Source organism: Cicer arietinum, chromosome 7 (assembly GCF_000331145.2).
Source record: "Cicer arietinum cultivar CDC Frontier isolate Library 1 chromosome 7, Cicar.CDCFrontier_v2.0, whole genome shotgun sequence".
Taxonomy (NCBI): domain Eukaryota; kingdom Viridiplantae; phylum Streptophyta; class Magnoliopsida; order Fabales; family Fabaceae; genus Cicer; species Cicer arietinum.
In genome coordinates, this window is record NC_021166.2 from 6,767,926 (window position 1) to 6,789,811 (window position 21,886).

The window sequence follows — 21,886 nt, forward strand, 5'->3', positions numbered from 1 at the left end:
GTCTTCTTGAGAGCTATGCCAACTGATGGGGCTCATGTTTCCCCCCGGAAACAAACCTTCCTTTTACTACTGAGAGCTATGCTCACTCAAATCAGATAGAATCTTTCTTCTACTCACAATTAACAGAATTTTTTCCTCCCTTTCCTTACCAACCTCTCCCCTATATGGGATGGGGCTCATGCTTTTCCCCCCTCACCTTCCAGCTCACCTTTCTTAGATTTTCTAACATACACTCTCAATACCTTAGGGTCTCTGTTTGTTCCCATCATAGGGTCTCTGTTTTATTGTTTGAAACACTTTCATGCGCATTATCTCAATCCAAGCCTTTGTTACTTTTCAAAGTTTCTGTCATTAGAGCATTGAGTTTGTCTGATTGGGCTACTCTCTCTCACTCTCTGACACGTGACGTCCATTCACACAACAACATAATTGAGCAGTTGTGGAATGGTGATTTTGGGTACCAGTGCTTCCATGAAGTGTGGAGATCTCTGTTATGCTGAGAAACTTTTGCTTGTCTTGACGATTATCTTTGATATAGCACTTGCAGTCAAGACTGTATGTCGAATACTTGTTGAATTATGGAAGGTGGAGATCTCTGATGTTCTTTATAAAAAACGATCAATTTTCTTTTGCCTCAACATCAACAATGCTTTTACTAATTGGAATGGCCCTACATAGCTATGTAGGACAGCAAGCGAAGTCTTCATGTGGAGAAATTACTCTGCAAAATTGCAAATACAAGTAGTGCCGCAAATTTTTCAACCAAGCAGCCAGAATTTGGCCATAACCCAATCATGGTGCATCGTACTTCTAAGGTATATCAAACTACATTTACGTTGCTGATGCATTTTTCCATTGGTTTCTAAATGTTGCTGGTTAGATGTAAACATACATTCAATGTGAGTTTTTTCATTTCAGCCAACTTGAATCATAGTGTGGAGTGAGGACTGAAGAGTTTTTTCTTTCTTTTATATACATGAAACGGTTATTGAGATTTAAAATTGTTTCTATTGCTATTTGAGTACCTTAATCTCACGTTGTACTTTGAATATGGACTTTTCTTGTTTAATAATTTTTTACTTTTTCATTTCAATGTTTGTTTTATTGGATTGGTTGACATATTAGGAACTGATCATTATAGAATTAGTCGATAAATTACTGAACTGCAGCTAGCGGATGAAACTATAAAATGCACTGATTTGAGAGTGCAAATAGATCAAATGTATAACTTTTTATTACTAATCTATAACAGGTATCCACCCACTAAATTGTTCAAAATTGGACTTTTGGGTCACGCCATATCTCGGTTTTAATAGCACGTAATCCCTCTAATGCATTAAGTTTTGTTCAATTGCTTCTTGTGCTTCCAGATTTCCACTCTGAATGGTTAATAGCAGAGGACACATTCAAAATATGCCTAAATATATAACAGACCAATTATTTGTTATGATGCTGTTTGGAAAAATAACAGGCAGATTTGACTGATAGAATAGATTAATTTATTTTCTAGTTATTAGGCAATTATTTTTTGTTTTATGCTCTTATAGAGCAGCATTTTGTTTAGCCTTTTTGGATGTTTATAGAGTAATAAAAATCATCCTCTGCAGATCAATCTTTTCCTCCGTTTTATATACTTTCTTAGTCCCTCTAAAACCAACACTGCCAACCTCACTTTGAGAAAAAAAAAATGGTTTTTATTGTTATTGTTGTTAGCATCTCTTAAGTGGTAGCTGAAACGAACAAGAAGAGTGCTAAAGGCATAGAGTCAATGACCATGGGTCTATGCTAAAGGCAGATTGTAAGTGCAAACGAAGTTTCTGTTTTTCCCTGCCCCACACGGTTTATGCAAAGGGAACTTTACCTTTTCTTTTTTTATTTTGACAAAGGAACTTTACCTTTTCTTGAACCCCCCTTTGTTGTGCATTAACTAGTGAGCATGTCACTTAAATCACTTTTAATTATTCATCATGCGTGGAAATTCAGAATCCAGTCACTATTCAAAAGGAAAATTATTTATCAGTCCTCATAATAAAATTTGTTCCTTTGTTAACGGTTCTGGTTTGCCGAGTGAGTTAATATGTAAGAACAGAATCATCATTTTCTTTGAGATACCAGAGAAGTAGTTTCCAATTCTATGGCTTCCACCCCTATCCTGTTGTTACTGTTCTTCTTCATGCTATATACAGCAGAAGCAAAAACTGAAAAAAATTACTCCAGTATCATTGGGTTGGGATCTTCACTCTCACCTAAAGGCGAAAATACTTCATGGCCATCAAGTTCTGGCCATTTTGCTTTTGGTTTTTACCCACAAGGAAGTGGCTTTGCTGTTGGGATATGGTTGGTTAGTCCATCTGAAAACACAACCACTGTCGTATGGACTGCTAACCGTGATGCTCCACCATTCTCCACTAATTCTATATTGAATTTGACTGAGCGAGGCCTGCTTCTTCAAAATGGAAAGGGAGACTCACCTAACAAGTTAGACTCGGGAAGTTCATCTACAGAGTTAATCTCATGGGCATCTATGGATGATTCTGGCAACTTTGTGCTTTATGATGAGGATTTTTACATTATCTGGCAAAGCTTTTATCACCCAACTGACACCATATTAGGAGGTCAGAATTTGACTATTGATGATGAGTTAGTCTCTAGTATGTCCAAATCAGACCATTCAAGTGGACGTTTCTATCTAAGCATGCAAAGTGGTGGAATTGTGGCTTACCCTTTTTACAGCTTCAGAGCTGTTGAGGATGCTTACTGGTCTACAAACACTATCTCCTACAGTAAGCTCAGTCTTAACGTTCTAGGCTTTTTTTGCCTAAATGGTGCTGTAGCCAGGGGGGCTATGCAGACTGGTCTACCATATAGCGATTGCAATTTGTATGATCGTGACTGCAGCAGAGTATCCAGATCATCAGGTCCCTCAAATAGTCTATGTTTCCACGATGGCAATAAGCCTAGAAAGAAGTCACCTAACAACACAACTTCAATCTACCGTGCAACACTTGACGTAGATGGAAACTTGAGATTGTATGAGCACCAATTTCACTTTGTGGGAAACAATACTACTGCTAGCTCACGTGTGGAAATGTTGTGGCAAGCACTTAATGATACATGTCAAGTAAAGGGGTTTTGTGGGTTGAACAGATATTGCTCCTCCAACATGAGTGGTGATGCTGTCTGCAAGTGTTATCCTGGTTTCGTCCCTTCCAAGACTAAAAGCAGTGCTAATATGGACTGCGTACAAATGCATAGCAAAGATGATTGTGAAAGCAGTGAAGACCCGGCGATGTTGTATAATATTACTCACCTTGAGAATATGTCTTGGGGTGATATTCCATATTCTGTTATGCTCAGGATGAAGATGGAGACTTGTGAGAAGGCTTGCAAAGAAGATTGTGTTTGTGGGGGAGCAATATATACAAACGGCACTTGCAATAAATATAGACTTCCACTTATTTATGGCAGGTTTCAGAATGATACCTCCACTATGTCCGTGGCCCTATTAAAGATTCCTTCTTCAACAACTGCCATTATATCACCTCCAACCTCAAACGAGATCAACGTCCATAAGTCCAATGTTGTTTTTGACAACAAGAGAAATCTGATAATGATCCTAGCTTTTACTTTGGGTTCCGTTTCATTGATTTGTTTGATCTTTGCAGTGTCCATTTTCTTCACTTACAGGCGTCAAGTTAATAGGTACGCAGTGTTGTCTGAAAGTGAAAAACTTGGATTTACTGAAGAATGTTCCTTGCGCTCGTTTTCTCTTGACGAACTTGCGAAAGCAACTGGTGGCTTTTCAGAAGAGATAGGGAGAGGATCATTTGGAGCTGTTTATAAAGGTACAATAGGCGACAATAACAGAAGTATTGCTGTGAAGAGACTAGAGGAGAGAATTACCGATGAAGGGGAGAGGGAATTCCAAGCTGAAATTACTGCCATAGCTCGAACTCATCATAGGAATTTGGTTAAGCTTATTGGTTTTTGTATTGAAGGGTCCAAGAAGCTTCTTGTTTATGAATTTGTCAGCAAAGGATCTCTTGCAAATCTCCTTTTTGAATGGGAAATAAGATTACCTTGGAAAGAGAGAATGAAACTTGCATTGGACGTGGCCAGAGGACTACTCTATCTACACGAAGAGTGTGAAGTCCAAATCATCCATTGCAATATAAATCCTCGAAATATACTTATGGATGAAGCATGGACTGCTAAAATATCTGATTTTGGATTCTCAAGGCTATTAAAGAGAGGCCACTCTAGGACTAAAAAAGGGGATGATGGCACAAGCAGGTACTTAGCTCCTGAATGGCAGAAGGACGATGCATCAGTATCAGTAAAAGCTGATATTTATAGTTTTGGGGTGGTATTATTGGAGATTATCTGTCGTAGAAGAAGTATAGAAATGAATAATATATCCTCAGCTGACGAAATCCTTCTTTCCAGTTGGGTATATCAATGTTTTGCAGCAGGACAATTAAACAAGCTTATCACACGTGATGAAAAAGATGTGGATTGGAAGATATTGGAAAGAATGGTGAAGGTGGGGTTGTGGTGTGTGCAAGACCACCAATCCCTCCGTCCTGCAATAAAGAATATAATCTTAATGCTAGAAGGTTTGAAAGATATTCCAGTTCCTCCCTCTCCAGCTCGCTTGGTTGAATAGTCTTGCTGCTTGTGTGATGCTAGCTTTTTTGCTTGTCACTCGTGGAAGTCGTGTAATATAAATATTTGTTTAGTATTGGCTTGTGTGATTTATCATTTGTCCTATTTTAGTTTCAGTTTTATGTTGAATTTATTGCACAAGTTGTGTTGTGACGAACTATTTCCTCCTATAAGTAAAATTTAGTCAAAGAGAATTGATGCATTTAATTTTAATTTTAGACCAGATATATCAACCTTTTTTGACTTATTTTGGCTCATAATTTTAGACGAAGTAGTATATCAAAAGCTAGGTTTAGTGATTGGAAGTCATGTAATGTAAATATTTGTTTTGTATTGGCTTGCATGATTTAGTTAATACATGTAATTCAAGACTTCCATTTTTAGTTGATAATATTTTTTTTATGTATTTGTTTCAGAAAGAAATAATTCAATAGGAATTTGATTAAGCAAAAATGATATGCTTTTTTGTCTAAATAATTCAATAGAAGTTTGTTTTAGAATGAATATACGAGCACAATTTCTTATTGTCTAAAAGTGTTGTGCTTTTTTGCTTTACTAAATTTCCATGAGCACCACGAGTCTTTAATTATTTGAGTCATTGACTAGAAAAGCAAGTCTTTGGGAAAAAGGCCATATCCTTCAATTTAAACTATGCAATGCAGTGAAATTTGGCATTATAAAACACCAACTTAGCTTCTCTTCTCTCTCATAAAATCAACATCCAGTACGTATGGATGCTATTGCTGTTTATATCACTTTCCTATTGTTCATGTCCTTACCATCAGAAAATACTAGAGCTAGAGCTGAAACACAACCACCACTACCCAAGAAGATAGTACCTGGTACCTCACTTTCCCCTATCAGTGCTCACTCCTCTTCTTGGCTTTCCCATTCTGGCCTATTTGCTTTTGGATTTTATCCACAAGGCAATGGCTTTGTTGTTGCAATTTGGTTGGTTTGCAAGAAGAACAATACAATAGTATGGACTGCAAACCGAGATGATCCTCCAGTAACCTCAACTGCAAAGCTACAATTTACCATGAACGGTAGGCTAATACTAAAAGATCAAAAAGGACAAGAGAAGCTTGTTGTTAAGGTTAATGCAAGAGCTTCCTCTGGCTCCATGCTTGATTCTGGGAATTTTGTACTATACGGCAACGATAATTCCAGCATCATATGGCAGAGTTTCGATTACCCAACTGATACTTTGTTGGGGAATCAATCTCTACCTTGCGGTGGCCAACTCTCCTCTAGTATATCAGAGACCAATCGGTCAACTGGAAGGTTTCAACTGAACATGCAGAATGATGGAAATCTTGTTCTGTATCCAGCATACATATCTGCAACATCATGGGATGCTTACTGGGCCTCTGATACTAGTGCGGGTAATGAGGTCAAATATCATCTTTACCTCAACAAAACAGGTTCACTCCAGATTTTGAATAGCAGTAGTGTTTTTATTTCTAGCCCTATCGCCACTTTGATTGATGCTCTAGAAGACAATGACACTGGAGGAAACCAGACTATTTATCGTGCAACCCTTGATTCTGATGGAGTTTTTCGGCTCTATGCTCATTATGTTAACAATGGCAGTGACAAAGTTATCAAAAGTTTTCCAGAGACCAACACGTGTGAAGTAAAAGGGTTTTGTGGCTTCAACAGCTACTGCACATTCAACGATGACAAACTATTGTGCAGCTGTCTCCCTGGTTATAAACTATTAGATGAAAAAAACCAAGATACTAGTCTTGGCTGCAAAAGGAACTATTCGAAAGCTGAGTGTAAAGATGAAAAAGATGGTGAGGCCTTTTATAACATGGTACCAATGAACAATATTGTATGGGATGACCATCCTTATTTCCAAAATGAAGATACGTCATCAGAAGAACAATGCTCCCTTGCTTGTTTAGTTGATTGTAACTGTTGGGCTGCATTGTATGAAAAAGGAAGCTGCAAGAAACAAGGGCTGCCTTTGAGATATGCCAAACGAACACATGAAGGTGACGATTCTACCAAGGCGTTCTTCAAGGTGGGAAAAAACAGCTGGAAGGGGTATGAAAATCCTTTTCCCATTCCAATCAAGACTACAAGTAACAAAGCAGTAGTGCATATTATTGTTGTTACATCTGTATTTAGTATCATTTTGTGTTCAGCGATTGTTATATCGAGCCATTACATGTACAAGATTCGGGTTTTAAAGTACAAAAGGCTAACCGAAACATGGAGCTTGGGGGGCCTGAATGAAGATGTAGCTTTGAGAAGGTTTACATACAATGAGTTGAGAAGAGCAACAAACCAGTTCAAGGAAGAGTTGGGTAAGGGATCTTTTGGAGCAGTTTACAAAGGAAGCTTAAACAAAGGTAAGACTAAGAGATTCATTGCAGTGAAGAGGCTAGAGAAGTTGGTGGAAGAAGGAGAAAGGGAGTTTCAAGCAGAAGTGAGGGCTATTGGAAAAACCCATCACAGGAACTTAGTTAGATTGCTAGGATTTTGTGCTGAGGGTTCTAAAAGGCTTCTGGTTTATGAATACATGAGCAATGGTTCACTTGGAAAGCTTCTGTTTGGCGATCAAAGACGTCCGAATTGGGATGAGAGAATAAGAATAGCACTGGACATTGCTAGAGGGATCTTGTATCTCCATGAAGAGTGTGAGGCACCCATCATTCATTGTGACATAAAGCCTCAAAATATTTTGATGGATGAGTTTTGGACTGCTAAGATATCTGATTTTGGGCTTGCAAAACTTCTAATGCCCGATCAAACCAGAACTTTCACGGTGATTAGAGGGACAAGAGGCTACATGGCGCCAGAATGGAACAAGAACACTCCAATATCACTGAAGGCAGATGTTTATAGCTATGGAATAGTATTGTTGGAAACACTTTGTTGCAGAAGAAACCTTGATGTTAATGTGTTGGAACCAGAGGAGATTCTTCTCTCTGGTTGGGCTTATAAATGCTTTGTTGCAAGAGAGGTAAATAAGCTTGTTCCTTCGGAAGTTATTGATGAGAATGTCATGGAGAATATGGTTAAGGTGGCACTTTGGTGTATCCAAGATGAACCTCTTCTCCGTCCGACAATGAAAGGTGTAGTGTTGATGTTAGAAGGGATTACAGATATAGCAATTCCTCCTTGTCCAGATTCAAATCGTGCATGAAAATAATGTTGCAGCAGTTCCTCAAGTGTTTTTCAGTCTGTTTATTTATGTCATGTTATTTTTTGTTGGTTTTATTTCAATTGTTAAGGTTGTCGCTATGTTGTGTACAGTTAAAATAAGGTAGCAAGCCAAAAACTTGTGTAGTTATTCCTCTTTCTCTTGTCAATTCATGATACAAATTAGCAGTAGATTATATAATATTTTGTTAAAATTTCAGTTTGACTAAAACGTGAACAAAATTTCATTTGTTTCCTTCTTACCTCTCCAAGAACTTTTTTGTTTATCTATACCAGTATTTTTTTGCAAGCACGTGGTCTCCATTATTTACTTTCCAAAAAATCCTTCTAGAGTTATAATAGGAATAGAAAATTCAATCCGATCATTTCTAAGAACATCTTTTTTTCCAAATATCTATGTCTTAATAAGAAGATCTATGAGCCTCTTTTGTCTTCAAGTATTGCATGATTTCATTATTAAATTGCACTAATTTGAATATTTGATGCCTAGAGACTAAAATTCATTACTTAACACACTATGTTCTAGAGTGCTGCCTCTTGACCAAGGGGTTACTTTACAAATGACTTATATCATCATAATCTAAAACTTCATCTACATATTTGTAGTACCTCAATTTTGTCCCAATAATTAAAAATTATTTTCATAATAATAAAAACAAAACAAAAAAACATAATCAGTATTCGTCCTTTATTTTTAATTTTAATCTTTGAATTTTAATTTTTTATTTTATCCCAATTATATCTTCACCATTCCTACACTCAATCACATAACTTGCATAACTTTCTTTTATTTTATGGACATCTTGCTGCAAAACAATGATAACCCATAACTTTCTTTTATTTTATGGACATCTTGCTGCAAAACAATGATAACCCATAACTTTCTTTTATTTTATGGACATGTTGCTGTCAAATAAATAAAACTCAGAACTTTGTTTTATTTTATGGATACAACAGGTCACTATTTTAGTCTATAAGAAGAAGATAAAAATTCATTTGAAGGGAGGAGGTGGAGATTTCGAAAATAGAAGATTTATTTTCTTTGCTTCTGAAATAAATCAAGAAAAAAAGAGAGAAAATGTTGTAAAAAACCAAAACAGAGAAGATAAAGAAACGTTTTGGAAAAAGTCCACCACAATCCTTCTTCAAACCAACTCATAACCATAACCAAAACTCAAACTCATTTTAACAACACAACCCACAAAAATCTATTAAAAGATAAGATAGATAAGAGGATCGTTACTACCTTTCAGTTCAGTCGCGCCGCCGTAGCCTCCATCTTCACTGTGGCCGATATTTAGAAAGGCAAGTATTTTTTTTTTACTCTCTTTAAGTTTGTTGTGCTTTATGTTATTTGGAAGATATAAACATCACTATGTTAATAACTAAGATTTGGAAGAAGAGCTTGATTTGTTGGAAACTTTGTTTTATTTGACATTGGGTGTTTTGTTTGAAATCTTAGTTTTATTGTTTCTCTGGTTTGGCTTATAAGGCTATGATGTTTTCTTTGGTTTTTATTTATTATTATTTTGTGAAGATATTTCCCCATATTATCACTACTGGCCTCAGCATTTGTTATCCTACTGCTAACTCTATTATTAGTGTGTTGGTATTCGCATAAGAAATGACACTAGCAACCTGCCATCCATACTTTCTTTTTCTCTAATATCACGTGAGGCAATATCAAGTAACATGTGTGTATGTAATGCTGTAAATTACTATTTTATTTCATTTAACTTAAATAATAATAATTATTTAATTTAATAATGATGGTCATTTAACATAATTTAATTTGATTTAATATAAATAATGACTAATTAGTAATAAACATAATTCATTTCACTTATAAATGATATTAATATGCTATTTAATATTAAATGAGTTATGCTTTCATCATTTGATTCACTAAAAAGTATTTGAAAGAGTTCACAATTTGTATATAGTTTTTATTTTATTAATCTGGTATTTTTATTTTTTATTTATTTAATAAATAACAATACAAGTCTATATTTTTTTTACCGTTTATTTTATTTTTAGGTGTGTTTATTATTGAGCTTATTTCGTAGAATTATTTAAATTTATTTAATTTTTAACATCAATTATTATTATTATTATTATTTTAAAAGGGTAAAGATAAAACTATAATCTAATATTGTAAGGTTAATTAGATGTGACATCTTTTTAATCTTTGAGTTTTTAGAACACAAATTGTGACAACTTGGTGGTTCTAATCTCATTTTCACAAATAAATTAATAAGTAAAAATTATTGAAAGTTAATTAAAAATAACATATTTTAATCCATGAGTTGCATAATATAATTTATATATTTTGATAGCTTTAAAATTTATTTTTATAAATAAATGGAATTAAAATCAACTTTTTAAAATTTAATTAATTAGATCTTGGAGTTGTTAAGACACAAGTTAAACATTTTGTTGATTTTAAAACTCAATTTAAAGACAAAAAATATTCTTAAGAGGATTAAAATTAGATGTGACATCTTTTTTTTACTCCTTGAGTTTTGAGACACGAGTTGTACAATTCGATCGTCTTAAAATTCATATTTTAAGATAATTATTCAAATCAAACAAGTTTTTTTATGTTCGTCAAAATTATTTTTTTTAAGTAACAAAATACAATTTATTTAAAAGCAATCAACGCATTCACATTTTTTTACCAAGAACTACGTAGCTTTGATTTCTCCATCGCACCGGGAGATACGTAGGAGCAAGATCACACTCTTGTCAAGCACACTAATAAAAACTTTCTTTTTTTCCATTCTTTTTTAACACACTTTTATCTCAAAAAATCACATTTATAAAAAACAATTTATATTCATATTTAATAATAAAGAAAAATAAATATATTTAAGTTGATATAATTTTGCACAATTAATTAAAGGTAACCGTATTTTAACGGATGTCGTAGGGTGCTAATACCTTCCCTACGCATAATCGACTCCCGAACTCAAAATCTGGTTTCAAAGACCATTTTTACATTTTTAAGGGTTTCCCAATATTTTCCCTATTTTAAAATAAATTTTGGTGGCGACTCCATTGAATTCGATGAAAACTCGAAATTTTAGGCTGCGACAATATTATTAGAGGGTGAACATTAGAGTCAGAGAGACTGAGATTCCTGAGCTAGATTTCAGGATTTCAATTATGTTGCTTGGTGGTTACTCAGTCTCTCTTTATTTGTATGTGTTTCACTGTATAATTTTTGGCTTACTATCTTATAATAATAATTGGGCCATTGACAAACCTACAAAGGACCCCTGTTGGACTATCTACTGCATTGGTTTTAGGTTCTCTAAAGATAGGTAAATCATAATCTTGTTTTGTTTAAGTATCCTATTTTGTTTCAAGTAACATTGACTACGGTAGGACAAACAAGCACAAGCACGTTTATTATATGCTCTAGGTACTCAACCTTTGTTTGATGGCCAGAGTTTCCACTACTTGTCAGTTGTCATTAATATTTGATGACGGATGCCACTGTTCACGGTAGATCGGTGCTTAAAAGCTACTTAAAACTAACGATGGTTGACAACACTCTTTGGAAATAATTTAACAGTCCACCTGGTCTTTATGGTTGAGATAGTGACTTAGTTCTATAAAAATAAGAGATAATGAAAATGTCTTTCAAAACACAACTTGTTGAACTTGTTGGATCTGTTTTGGTAACAATGCTGCAAGACTTTAATAGTGAAGTTGTTGATGAAGATTATATGTAGCAAATTCCAAAGCGTGTTGTTACACTAACAACACTAGCCTTCAGGTTCGATTCGCCCCCACCAATCGCAAATGAGATAACTAGTGAATCCCCTTTAGGGTACTTTGGAAAACCTTGATATGATTTGCACTTTCACACAAGAGTATCTTTCAATAGTATGTTACAAAAGAATGATTCTTATTCTTTACTCATGTATTAGAAAAGAATAAGATGACTTAGCATATAAGAATAGGTGAGAAAAGTGGATGGCAATCAGTAGAATTCGTGTTTTCATTCTGTCCAAAGTGATCCTATTTATAGGAAAACTAATGTCACTTAAGAGAAAGTTGCAATTTTTGGTTATGCCACTGTTTATGAAAGGCTATATACATATAACTGTTCATTAATGTATTGAAGCATTGCACTGGTCTGTTGGTTAATCAGTGCTTCTGTTTGCGTGAGGATCTGGGTTCGAATTGCCGCTATGTCTCTTCATTTGTAATGAACAATCGCAAGCAGGGTTCAAACTCGTAACCTTATGTTTCTATACAATGAACACAATCACATGATCGTCTCAGCCATAAAAACAAGGAGAATTGTTAATTCGAATTTGCCAATATTTGATAAATTGATACCTCATAGAAAATGTTACCACTCAATTGTTGCAAAAGCGATATATTTCTTCATACTCCTATCCATCACATGACATAGAGCTATATTTCTTCATACTCCTATCCATCACATGACATAGAGCAGTAAATCAACCAAAAAATTATATTCAAAAACATATTTGAAAGCTTGTACTTCTTCTTTACTGTTCATGAAGGTGAGTATGGTATTCGTTGAGAGAAGAGGTGGATGATAAAGTAATCATCCGAGTGTTGTTCAGTGAAGTCAGCATACAAAGTACTAATGAGGGAAAGGAAGAACTCGGTGACAGAGGAGACTAGTAGAAAGATATGGCACAAATTTATTATTATAATTTTTTTTTAATTACAGTTTTGGTCCCCCTATTTTAGCTGAATCGTGAAAGTAGTCTTCTCATTTTATTTGTCTTCAATTCGGTCCCTTAAACATAATTTTGGTTTAAAATTTAATAAAATTTCATTTTTTTTGTTACTAAGTTACAACATGCCTCAAGATCTCATTTGCAACAATTGTACCTGAAATATATGATTATAAATGGTGCAGTACGACTTTAAAAAATGAAATTTCATCAAATTTTGGACCAAAATTGTGTTTGGGGACCAAGACGGGGTACAAACAAAATAGGAGAACTACTTTAGTGATTCAGCTAAAATAAGACGACCAAAACTACAATTAAGTTTATTTTTTTCTCTCAAAAAGACGTTATTAAAATTAATTAGCCAATTCTTTTGTCAATTGCGTTGTTTCAAAACTTTATTTCAAATTTTTTTAAAATAACAAATAAAATTTTATTTCAATAATTTTTATTGTAAATAATTTAAATTTGTTCGAGGCAATTACTTTTATAAAGATTATATCAGCTATATCATTGTTGCTAACAAATATGAAAAGTCCTTATGGAGGAGAAATCTTGATAAACAAAGACACCTTTAGATTTACAGGGCCAACATCTATATGCGACCTTTGTTGTTTTCTGACTATGACTTTGAATCTCATGTAAGTTATGCGGCACTACTATTACATTTTTCAAAATCTCATTATTTTATTTCAATTTTACGCTGTAAATATTTATATTGTGGTAACATGTAGACAAATATAGTTTAAATTACATTTGCGATGTTATTTCAAAATATATAAAATTGTGACCGCAATTGCAATTACAAACAACAATTTGAAACCACATATTAAATTCATATTTAAATATAATAAACATTGTTTCTTTATGTTTCTACACATTTATACTAAAGAAAGTTGTAAAAAGTATCGCATCAGACTACAAGACTATAATTATAATATACATATATTCTTAAATATAATTATAATATACATATATTCTTAAATATGTAAATATTTAAAAGTTACAAATAAATAGTTACATAGATCAAAATTAAATAACAATAATTAATTTTAAATCAATATCTAAAAACATTACATACAAAAGAGTACTTGATCTGATTTGACCAATCCTTAGTACAACTTGTATAGACTCTTCTCTTCTTACATTTCTTATATTGCTTTCAATCATATATAAAAATGGCTATAATTAGAAAATGAATATCAAGAATAAATGACTTAAAAAAGAGAATATCAAATGCATATATAAACAATTGAAACAAAAATTCGAGACATTAATTACCAAACTAGAATCTTAATTTATATTGATTGAAATAGGTTTAGGGCGGAAACAATAAAAGTATCTGAAATTTGAGTGAGGAGTTGTTTTAAGAATATTATTATTATTATTATTATTATTATTATTATTATTATTATTATTATTATTATTATAAAAATGGTATTTGATGAAGGTGTTGGAAAATATAAAAAAAATGGGAGTTTGAACTGTGCTATGTCATTTTTAAATTAAACTTCGATTTTTTTGTACAAAAACGTTCTTCATCAAAATATTCAACTTATTCTTATAAATTAGGTTTAGTAAGAATAAGGTTGAATCATAAAGAATTAAGAGTACAAAGAAAAAACACATATTGTTACCGTTGCTAATCTAACCCTCATATTTTGTTGCAACACCGTTCAAGACTTAATCTACTATTTTAATAATAACATACAAGTATTCTTCTTAAGCCGTATAAGTATTCTCAATCTACTATTTTAATAATAACATACCAGTATTCTTCTTAAGCCGTATAAGTATTCTTTACTCTGACTCTGAGACTTTGAGTCTTCTTTTTTGACCTGGCTATACAAGTGTTCTTTCTCCAGACATATGTCATCAGAACCGTTCTTTAGCATTCTGTAAACCAACAATACATAACATGACATAAATAAACAACCTGAAAAACACTTGAAGAACTGCTGCAACATTATTTTCATGCACGATTTGAATCTGGACAAGGAGGAATTGCTATATCTGTAATCCCTTCTAACATCAACACTACACCTTTCATTGTCGGACGGAGAAGAGGTTCATCTTGGATACACCAAAGTGCCACCTTAACCATATTCTCCATGACATTCTCATCAATAACTTCCGAAGGAACAAGCTTATTTACCTCTCTTGCAACAAAGCATTTATAAGCCCAACCAGAGAGAAGAATCTCCTCTGGTTCCAACACATTAACATCAAGGTTTCTTCTGCAACAAAGTGTTTCCAACAATACTATTCCATAGCTATAAACATCTGCCTTGAGTGATATTGGAATGTTCTTGTTCCATTCTGGAGCCATGTAGCCTCTTGTCCCTCTAATCACCGTGAAAGTTCTGGTTTGGTCGGGCATTAGAAGTTTTGCAAGCCCAAAATCAGCTATCTTGGCAGTCCAAAACTCATCCATCAAAATGTTTTGAGGCTTTAAGTCGCAATGAATGATAGGACCATCACACTCATCATGGAGATAGAGGATCCCTCTTGCAATATCAAGTGCTATTCTTACTCTCTCATTCCAATCTGGGCGCCTTTGATCACCAAACAGAAGCTTTCCAAGTGAACCGTTGCTCATGTATTCATAAACCAGAAGCCTTTTAGAACCCTCAACACAAAAACCTAGCAATCTAACTAAGTTCCTGTGGTGGGTTTTCCCAATGGATCTCACTTCTGCTTGAAACTCCCTTTCTCCTTCTTCCACCAACTTCTCTAGCCTCTTCACTGCAATGAACCTCTTAGTCTTACCTTTCAGTAAGGCCCCTTTGTAAACAGATCCAAAAGAGCCCTTACCTAACTCTTCCTTGAAATGATTTGTTGCTCTTTTCAGCTCGTTATATGTAAACCTTCTCAAAGCCACCTCTTCATTTAACCCCAAGTTCCCAGTGTCCGTTAGCCTTTTGTACCTCAAAACTCGAATCTTGTAAATGTAATGGCTGGATATAACAATCGCTGAACACAAAACGATACTAAATACAGATGTAACAACAATAATATGCACCACTGCTTTGTTACTTGTAGTCTTACTTGGAGGAGGTTGAGGGAAAAAACGTGTATAATTCCTCTTCCAGTTTGGGATGCTGTTTTTATCAACCTTTAAGAACACGTTGGTCGAATTGTCACCTTCATCTGTCCTTATGACATATCTCAAAGGCAACCCTTGTTTCTTGCAGTTTCCTTTTTCTCCGTCATACAGTGCAGCCCAACAGTTGCAATCAACCAAACATTTTAATGAGCAATCTTCTTCTGATAACATATCATTTGTAGTCTCAAAATAAGGATGGTCTTTCCATGTAATATTGTTCATTGACACCATCTTATAAAATGCCAAACCATCTTCTTCACCTCTACACTGACCAGCTTCCAAATAGTTCCTTTTGCAGCCTAGAGTCTTTTCATTTGAATCTATAAATTTATAACCATCAAGACAGTTGCACAATGGTTTGTTGTCAACAAATGTGCAGTAACTGTTGAAGCTACAAAACCCCTTTACTTCACATGGGTTATTCCCCGGCCAACTTATGATAACTTTGTCAGTTCCATTGGTATCGTGATGAACATACAACCGAAAAGCCCCATCAAAATCAAGGGATGCACGAAAAATAGTGTGGTTTACAGTGTTCTGGTCTTCTGTAGCATCAACCAAAGAGTTAATAAGGTTAGGATTAGAATCTCCGCTGCTATTCCAGATTTGCAGTAAACCTGTTTTGTTGAGGTAAAGAAAATAATTGTCTTTGACAGTACTACTAATACTAATACCCGCGGCCCAGTAAGCGTCCCAACCTGTTTCTGTTGTGTATGCTGGATACAGAACAAGATTTCCATCAACCTGCATCTTCAGTTTAAACCTTCCAGTTGAGTGGTTGGCCTGTGATAAACTAGACGACAGTTGGCCACCACCAGGTAGAGATTGACTCCCCAACAAAGTATCAGTTGGGTGGTCAAAACTCTGCCATATGATGTTGTTGTTGTCGTCGTCGTATATTACAAAATTCCCAGAATCATGCATGGAGGCAGAGGAAGCTCTTGTATTAGCATTAACAATGAGCTTCTTTTGTCCTTGTTCATCAATTAGTATGAGCGAACCATTCATGGTAAATTGTAATGTTGCAGTTAAGGTTACTGGAGGATCATCCCGGTTTGCAGTCCATACTACTATTATCTTGTTCATCTTGCCAACCAACCAAATTCCAACGGAAAAGCCATTGCCATGTTGATAAAATCCGAAAGCAAATAGGCCAGAATGGGAAAGCCACGAAGATGGGTAATCACTGCTGGTGGAGGAAAGTGAGGAACCAGGTGTTATTCGCTCAAGTGTTTGAGCTCCAGTACTTACTAATGATAAGGACATGAACAGAAGCAAGATGATAGTTGTAGTAGTATAGGCATTCATAACTATTTGGTTTAGATTATCTCAGAGAAATAAGAAGGCAAGTTTTTGTTTTCTAATGTCACTCACTACCTTTTGCTCTATAAATAAAACTTTGCTTGGATCATCAAACTTAATAGTCACGTCACAGCAAAGCAAGAGTGCGAGACTTTGACTAACAAGTCCCTTGAGCCATTTTATACGGCTGGAAATAAACATCTCTCAATGAAGGAAGCAGGAAATGATCCTGGTCGCTCTAATACCACACATCACTTTGGTAATGAGTCTACTACTTCCTCATTAATTAAGGTAATGAGTCTAATGACATATTCACATGGAAATTGGGGCATATTTCATTCCTGTATACAACCAACTAAAAGTAATATGCAAAGTTGTTATGGAATATGTCAAAAATTCAAGGTGTATTTTCTTTATCAATAAAAGTTTAGATGAGGTAGTTTTTTAATTCATCATTTATATTCACAATTTAGATAATGTTCGAAATTTTATAATATTTCAAAAGTATTGTAGAAATAATTTTAAATTAAATATGATAATACTACACTAAAATGAAATATAAGTAAAAAATGTAATTCAAAAGTTGACGTATTTGATCTTAATTTTTAATTAAATACATCAACTTTTAAATACTATTTTTACTTATATTTGATCATAAAGAGAATATAAATTTATTTCATATTATTAAATTAAAATATTTGCTCTTCTGTGAAAGTTTCCATAACATGAATATAAAGTTGGTGAATCGAGTTGGACTTCAAAGATAGAGGTCTCAGAATTCAACTTTACATTTCCAAATAATAAAGATATGTTAGTGACAAAAAATTTTAACTCTAATATATACCAGATAGATTCTCAATTAAGTGATTGAATTATGATACTTGAGAGAAATTAGTACTTGAGTCAAATTAGTAATTATTGTTAATGATGTTAGCATCTATTAAGTGGAAGCTGAAACGAACAAGAAGAAACGAACAAGAAGAGTGCTTAATTCACGTTTATTGTGCAAGACAAGTCAGAGTCAACGACCATGCGTCTATGCTAAAATACACAGAGCACTGAAGTTTTAAGTGCAAACAAAATTTCTGTTTTTCCCTGTCCCACATGGTTTATACCAGAAAACTTTGGCTTTTCTTAACCGCTTTTGTTGTGCATGAACTAGTCAACATGGCACTTGGATCATGCGTGGAAATTCAGAATCCAGTCGACTGTTCAAAAGGAAATTTATTTAGCAGTCCTCATAATATATTTTGTTTTGACGAGTACGAATAGAATCATCATTTTCTTTGAGACACCAGAAAAGTAGTTTTCAATTCTATGGCTTCCACCCCTGTCCGGTTGTTAGTGTTCTTCTTCATGCTATATACAGCTGAAGCAACAACCAAAAAAAATAACTCCAGTATCATTAGGTTGGGGTCATTTTGCCATCAAGTTCTGGTCATTTTGCTTTTGGTTTTTACCCACAAGGAAGTGGCTTTGCTGTTGGGATATGGTTGGTTAGTCCATCTGAAAACACAACCACTGTTGTATGGACTGCTAACCGTGATGCTCCACCAGTCTCCACTAATTCGATATTGAATTTGACTGAGGGAGGCCTGCTTCTTCAAAATGGAAATGGAGACTCACCTAAGAAGTTAGACTCGGAAAGTCCATATAGATTGTTAATCTCATGGGCATCTATGGATGATTCTGGCAACTTTGTGTTTTATGATGTGGATTCTTACATTATCTGGCAAAGCTTTGATCACCCAACTGACACCATATTAGGAGGTCAGAATTTGACTATTGATGATGAGTTAGTCTCTAGTATTTCCAAATCAGACCATTCAAGTGGACGTTTCTATCTAAGCATGCAAACTGATGGAAGCCTTGTGGCTTACCCTTTTTACAGCTCCAGAGACCTTGAGGATGCTTACTGGTCTATAGAAGGTCAGACATCCTTCAAAATACTCAGTCTTAACAATCAAGGCTTTCTTTGTCTATATTGTGATCTGTTTAATAGTTTCATGATTTACCAATGCTCAAACTTAAAAGGCTTATGTTTCAACGATGGCAATAAGCCTAGAAAGAAGTCACCTAACAATACAACTTCAATCTACCGTGCAACACTTGACATAGATGGAAACTTGAGATTGTATGAGCACCAATTTCACTTTGAGGGAAACAATACTACTACTAGCTCACGTGTGGAAATGCTGTGGCAAGCACTTAATGATACATGTGAAGTGAAGGGTTTTTGTGGGTTGAACAGTTATTGCTCCTCCAACATGAGTGGTGATGCTGTCTGCAAGTGTTATCCTGGTTTCGTCCCTTCCATGACTCAAAACAGTGCTAATATGGACTGCGTACGGATGCATAGCAAAGATGATTGTGAAAGCAGTGAAGACCCGGCGATGTTGTATAATATTACTCACCTTGAGAATATGTCTTGGGGTGATATTCCATATTCTGTTATTCTCGGGATGAAGATGGAAACTTGTGATAAGGCTTGCCAAGAAGATTGTGTTTGTGGGGGAGCAATATATACAAACGAAACTTGCATTAAATATAGACTTCCACTTATTTATGGCAGGTTTCAGAATGATACCTCCACCGTGTCTTTGGCCATATTCAAGATTCCTTCTTCAACAACTGCCATTATTTCACCTCCAACCTCAAACGAGATCAACTTGCATAAGCCCAATGTTGTTTATGACAACAAGAGAAATCTCATAATGATCCTAGCTTTTACTTTGGGTTCCGTTTCATTGATTTGTTTGGTCTTTGCAGTGTCCATTTTCTTCACTTACAGGCGTCAAGTTCATAGATACGCAGTGTTGTCTGAAAGTGATAAACTTGGATTTACTGAAGAATGTTCCTTGCGTTCATTTTCTCTTGACGAACTTGCGGAATCAACTGGTGGCTTTTCAGAAGAGATAGGGAGAGGATCATTTGGAGCTGTTTATAAAGGTACAATAGGCGACAACAACAGAAGTATTGCTGTGAAGAGACTAGAGGAGAGAATTACCGATGAAGGGGAGAGGGAATTCCAAGCTGAAATTACTGCCATAGCTCGAACTCATCATAGGAATTTGGTTAAGCTTATTGGTTTTTGTATTGAAGGGTCCAAGAAGCTTCTTGTTTATGAATTTGTCAGCAAAGGATCTCTTGCAAATCTCCTTTTTGAATGGGAAATAAGATTACCTTGGAAAGAGAGAATGAAACTTGCATTGGACGTGGCCAGAGGACTACTCTATCTACACGAAGAGTGTGAAGTCCAAATCATCCATTGCAATATAAATCCTCGAAATATACTTATGGATGAAGCATGGACTGCTAAAATATCTGATTTTGGATTCTCAAGGCTATTAAAGAGAGGCCACTCTAGGACTAAAAAAGGGGATGATGGCACAAGCAGGTACTTAGCTCCTGAATGGCAGAAGGACGATGCATCAGTATCAGTAAAAGCTGATATTTATAGTTTTGGGGTGGTATTATTGGAGATTACCTGTCGTAGAAGAAGTATAGAAATGAATAATATATCCTCAGCTGACGAAATCCTTCTTTCCAGTTGGGTATATCAATGTTTTGCAGCAGGACAATTAAACAAGCTTATCACACGTGATGAAAAAGATGTGGATTGGAAGATATTGGAAAGAATGGTGAAGGTGGGGCTGTGGTGTGTGCAAGATCACCAATCTCTCCGTCCTGCAATAAAGAATATAATCTTAATGTTAGAAGGTTTGAAAGATATTCCACTTCCTCCTTCTCCAGCTCGCTTAGTTGAATAGTCTTGTAGGGGCATTATGTTTTTTGTCTGTGTTATTTATTATCTATGCTATTGCATTATGAATATGATATGAATTTTTGTACCATCTTCCTACTGTTCACGTCCTTACCTTGAGAAGATACTAGAGCTAGAGCTGAAACACAACAACCACTACCAGTCTACCAGAGCAGATACCACCTGGTTCCTCATTATTAGTGACTAAAATTAAATAATCTTATGTCTCAATAAAAATTAAATGAGATAAAAAAATAATTAAATGAAATCAATTACAATAATTTACTCCATGATTTTCAATTTCAAAAAATATACAAAATAAAAGGACCTCATTTTAATATCCCAGTGTCCCAATGTTGTCTAAAGACAGTTTTTGTGAAGCAACAGTTACTAGTTTCTACTAAAATAAATCACATGTTAGGTGGACATCTCACCGTAGTTTCAAACAAAATGATAATATATCTTGAATCGACCTGAATTCGGACAAACATTGAAAACAAAAATGTCTTAATTTTATCTCAAAAAGTGGGATGCTAGTAAACCTATCAATAATTAATCTCCTGATATAAAATGTTTTAATTTAGGAATGTTAAATTAATATTAATAAATTAACTGTATTAAATCAAAAATTAAATTAACTAAAATCAATAAAAACAATTAATTTGACGATTGGATGGATAAATCTTCGAATTTACAAATAGTTACTAAGTTGAGTATTTCAAACTAAATTTACTCTTAGCCTAATGAATACTCATTCTTTGTGTGTGTGTATATAGAGATATATCTTTTGAGAATAGTGTTTTTATGCGGTGTAAGAGGGCCATGAAAATAAATGGCTGAGATTAAAGGTGTGTTTGAGAGTTTAGGAGTGGAAAAGATGGAAAGGTCTGAAAAAAAGGAAGGATGAAGTTGGAAAATGGAGGAAAATGAAGTTAGACAGCTAACACCGCGATGTAGAAAAAAAGTAACACATTCATTGGTTAAATAATTAGAGTACCATACACTTCTCTTTTTTAAAAAATACTGTAGAAATTGTCAAGGATCTCGTATGTTTAATGTATATAAACATGTGGCATTTGATTTTTGAACTACTACCCTTCAAATATTTTAATTAAGGTAGTTATCATCTGATTATTATCCAACTATTACTTTTTATTT

General features: G+C 34.5%; 4 protein-coding genes across 4 annotated transcripts; 3 read left to right on the top strand and 1 right to left on the bottom strand.

The window, feature by feature from the left end:
- The first annotated feature begins 245 nt into the window (after nucleotides 1–245).
- Nucleotides 246–4,888, top strand: LOC113783890 (G-type lectin S-receptor-like serine/threonine-protein kinase LECRK2). Its single transcript, XM_012718043.3, has one exon. It carries the CDS (start codon nucleotides 2,135–2,137, stop codon nucleotides 4,664–4,666), a length of 2,532 nt encoding a protein of 843 aa, XP_012573497.1. The 5' UTR covers nucleotides 246–2,134; the 3' UTR covers nucleotides 4,667–4,888.
- Nucleotides 4,889–5,175: 287 nt separating this feature from the next.
- LOC101511172 (G-type lectin S-receptor-like serine/threonine-protein kinase LECRK1) lies at nucleotides 5,176–8,074 on the top strand. The gene has a single exon (XM_004508443.4). The coding sequence runs from the start codon at nucleotides 5,396–5,398 to the stop codon at nucleotides 7,820–7,822; it is 2,427 nt and encodes an 808-aa protein (XP_004508500.1). The 5' UTR covers nucleotides 5,176–5,395; the 3' UTR covers nucleotides 7,823–8,074.
- A 5,962-nt stretch (nucleotides 8,075–14,036) lies between these two features.
- Nucleotides 14,037–17,129, bottom strand: LOC101511483 (G-type lectin S-receptor-like serine/threonine-protein kinase LECRK1). The gene has a single exon (XM_004508444.4). The coding sequence runs from the start codon at nucleotides 16,969–16,971 to the stop codon at nucleotides 14,530–14,532; it is 2,442 nt and encodes an 813-aa protein (XP_004508501.1). The 5' UTR covers nucleotides 16,972–17,129; the 3' UTR covers nucleotides 14,037–14,529.
- A 738-nt stretch (nucleotides 17,130–17,867) lies between these two features.
- Nucleotides 17,868–20,819, top strand: LOC101496142 (G-type lectin S-receptor-like serine/threonine-protein kinase LECRK3). Its single transcript, XM_027336605.2, has one exon. The coding sequence runs from the start codon at nucleotides 18,645–18,647 to the stop codon at nucleotides 20,733–20,735; it is 2,091 nt and encodes a 696-aa protein (XP_027192406.2). The 5' UTR covers nucleotides 17,868–18,644; the 3' UTR covers nucleotides 20,736–20,819.
- The last annotated feature ends 1,067 nt before the right edge of the window (nucleotides 20,820–21,886 follow it).

Excerpts from the sequence above, each read along its gene's own strand:
- LOC101496142 (XM_027336605.2), top strand. The coding sequence starts at position 18,645 with ATGGATGATTCTGGCAACTTTGTGTTTTATGATGTGGATTCTTACATT.
- LOC101511483 (XM_004508444.4), bottom strand. The coding sequence starts at position 16,971 with ATGAATGCCTATACTACTACAACTATCATCTTGCTTCTGTTCATGTCC.
- LOC101511172 (XM_004508443.4), top strand. The coding sequence starts at position 5,396 with ATGGATGCTATTGCTGTTTATATCACTTTCCTATTGTTCATGTCCTTA.
- LOC113783890 (XM_012718043.3), top strand. The coding sequence starts at position 2,135 with ATGGCTTCCACCCCTATCCTGTTGTTACTGTTCTTCTTCATGCTATAT.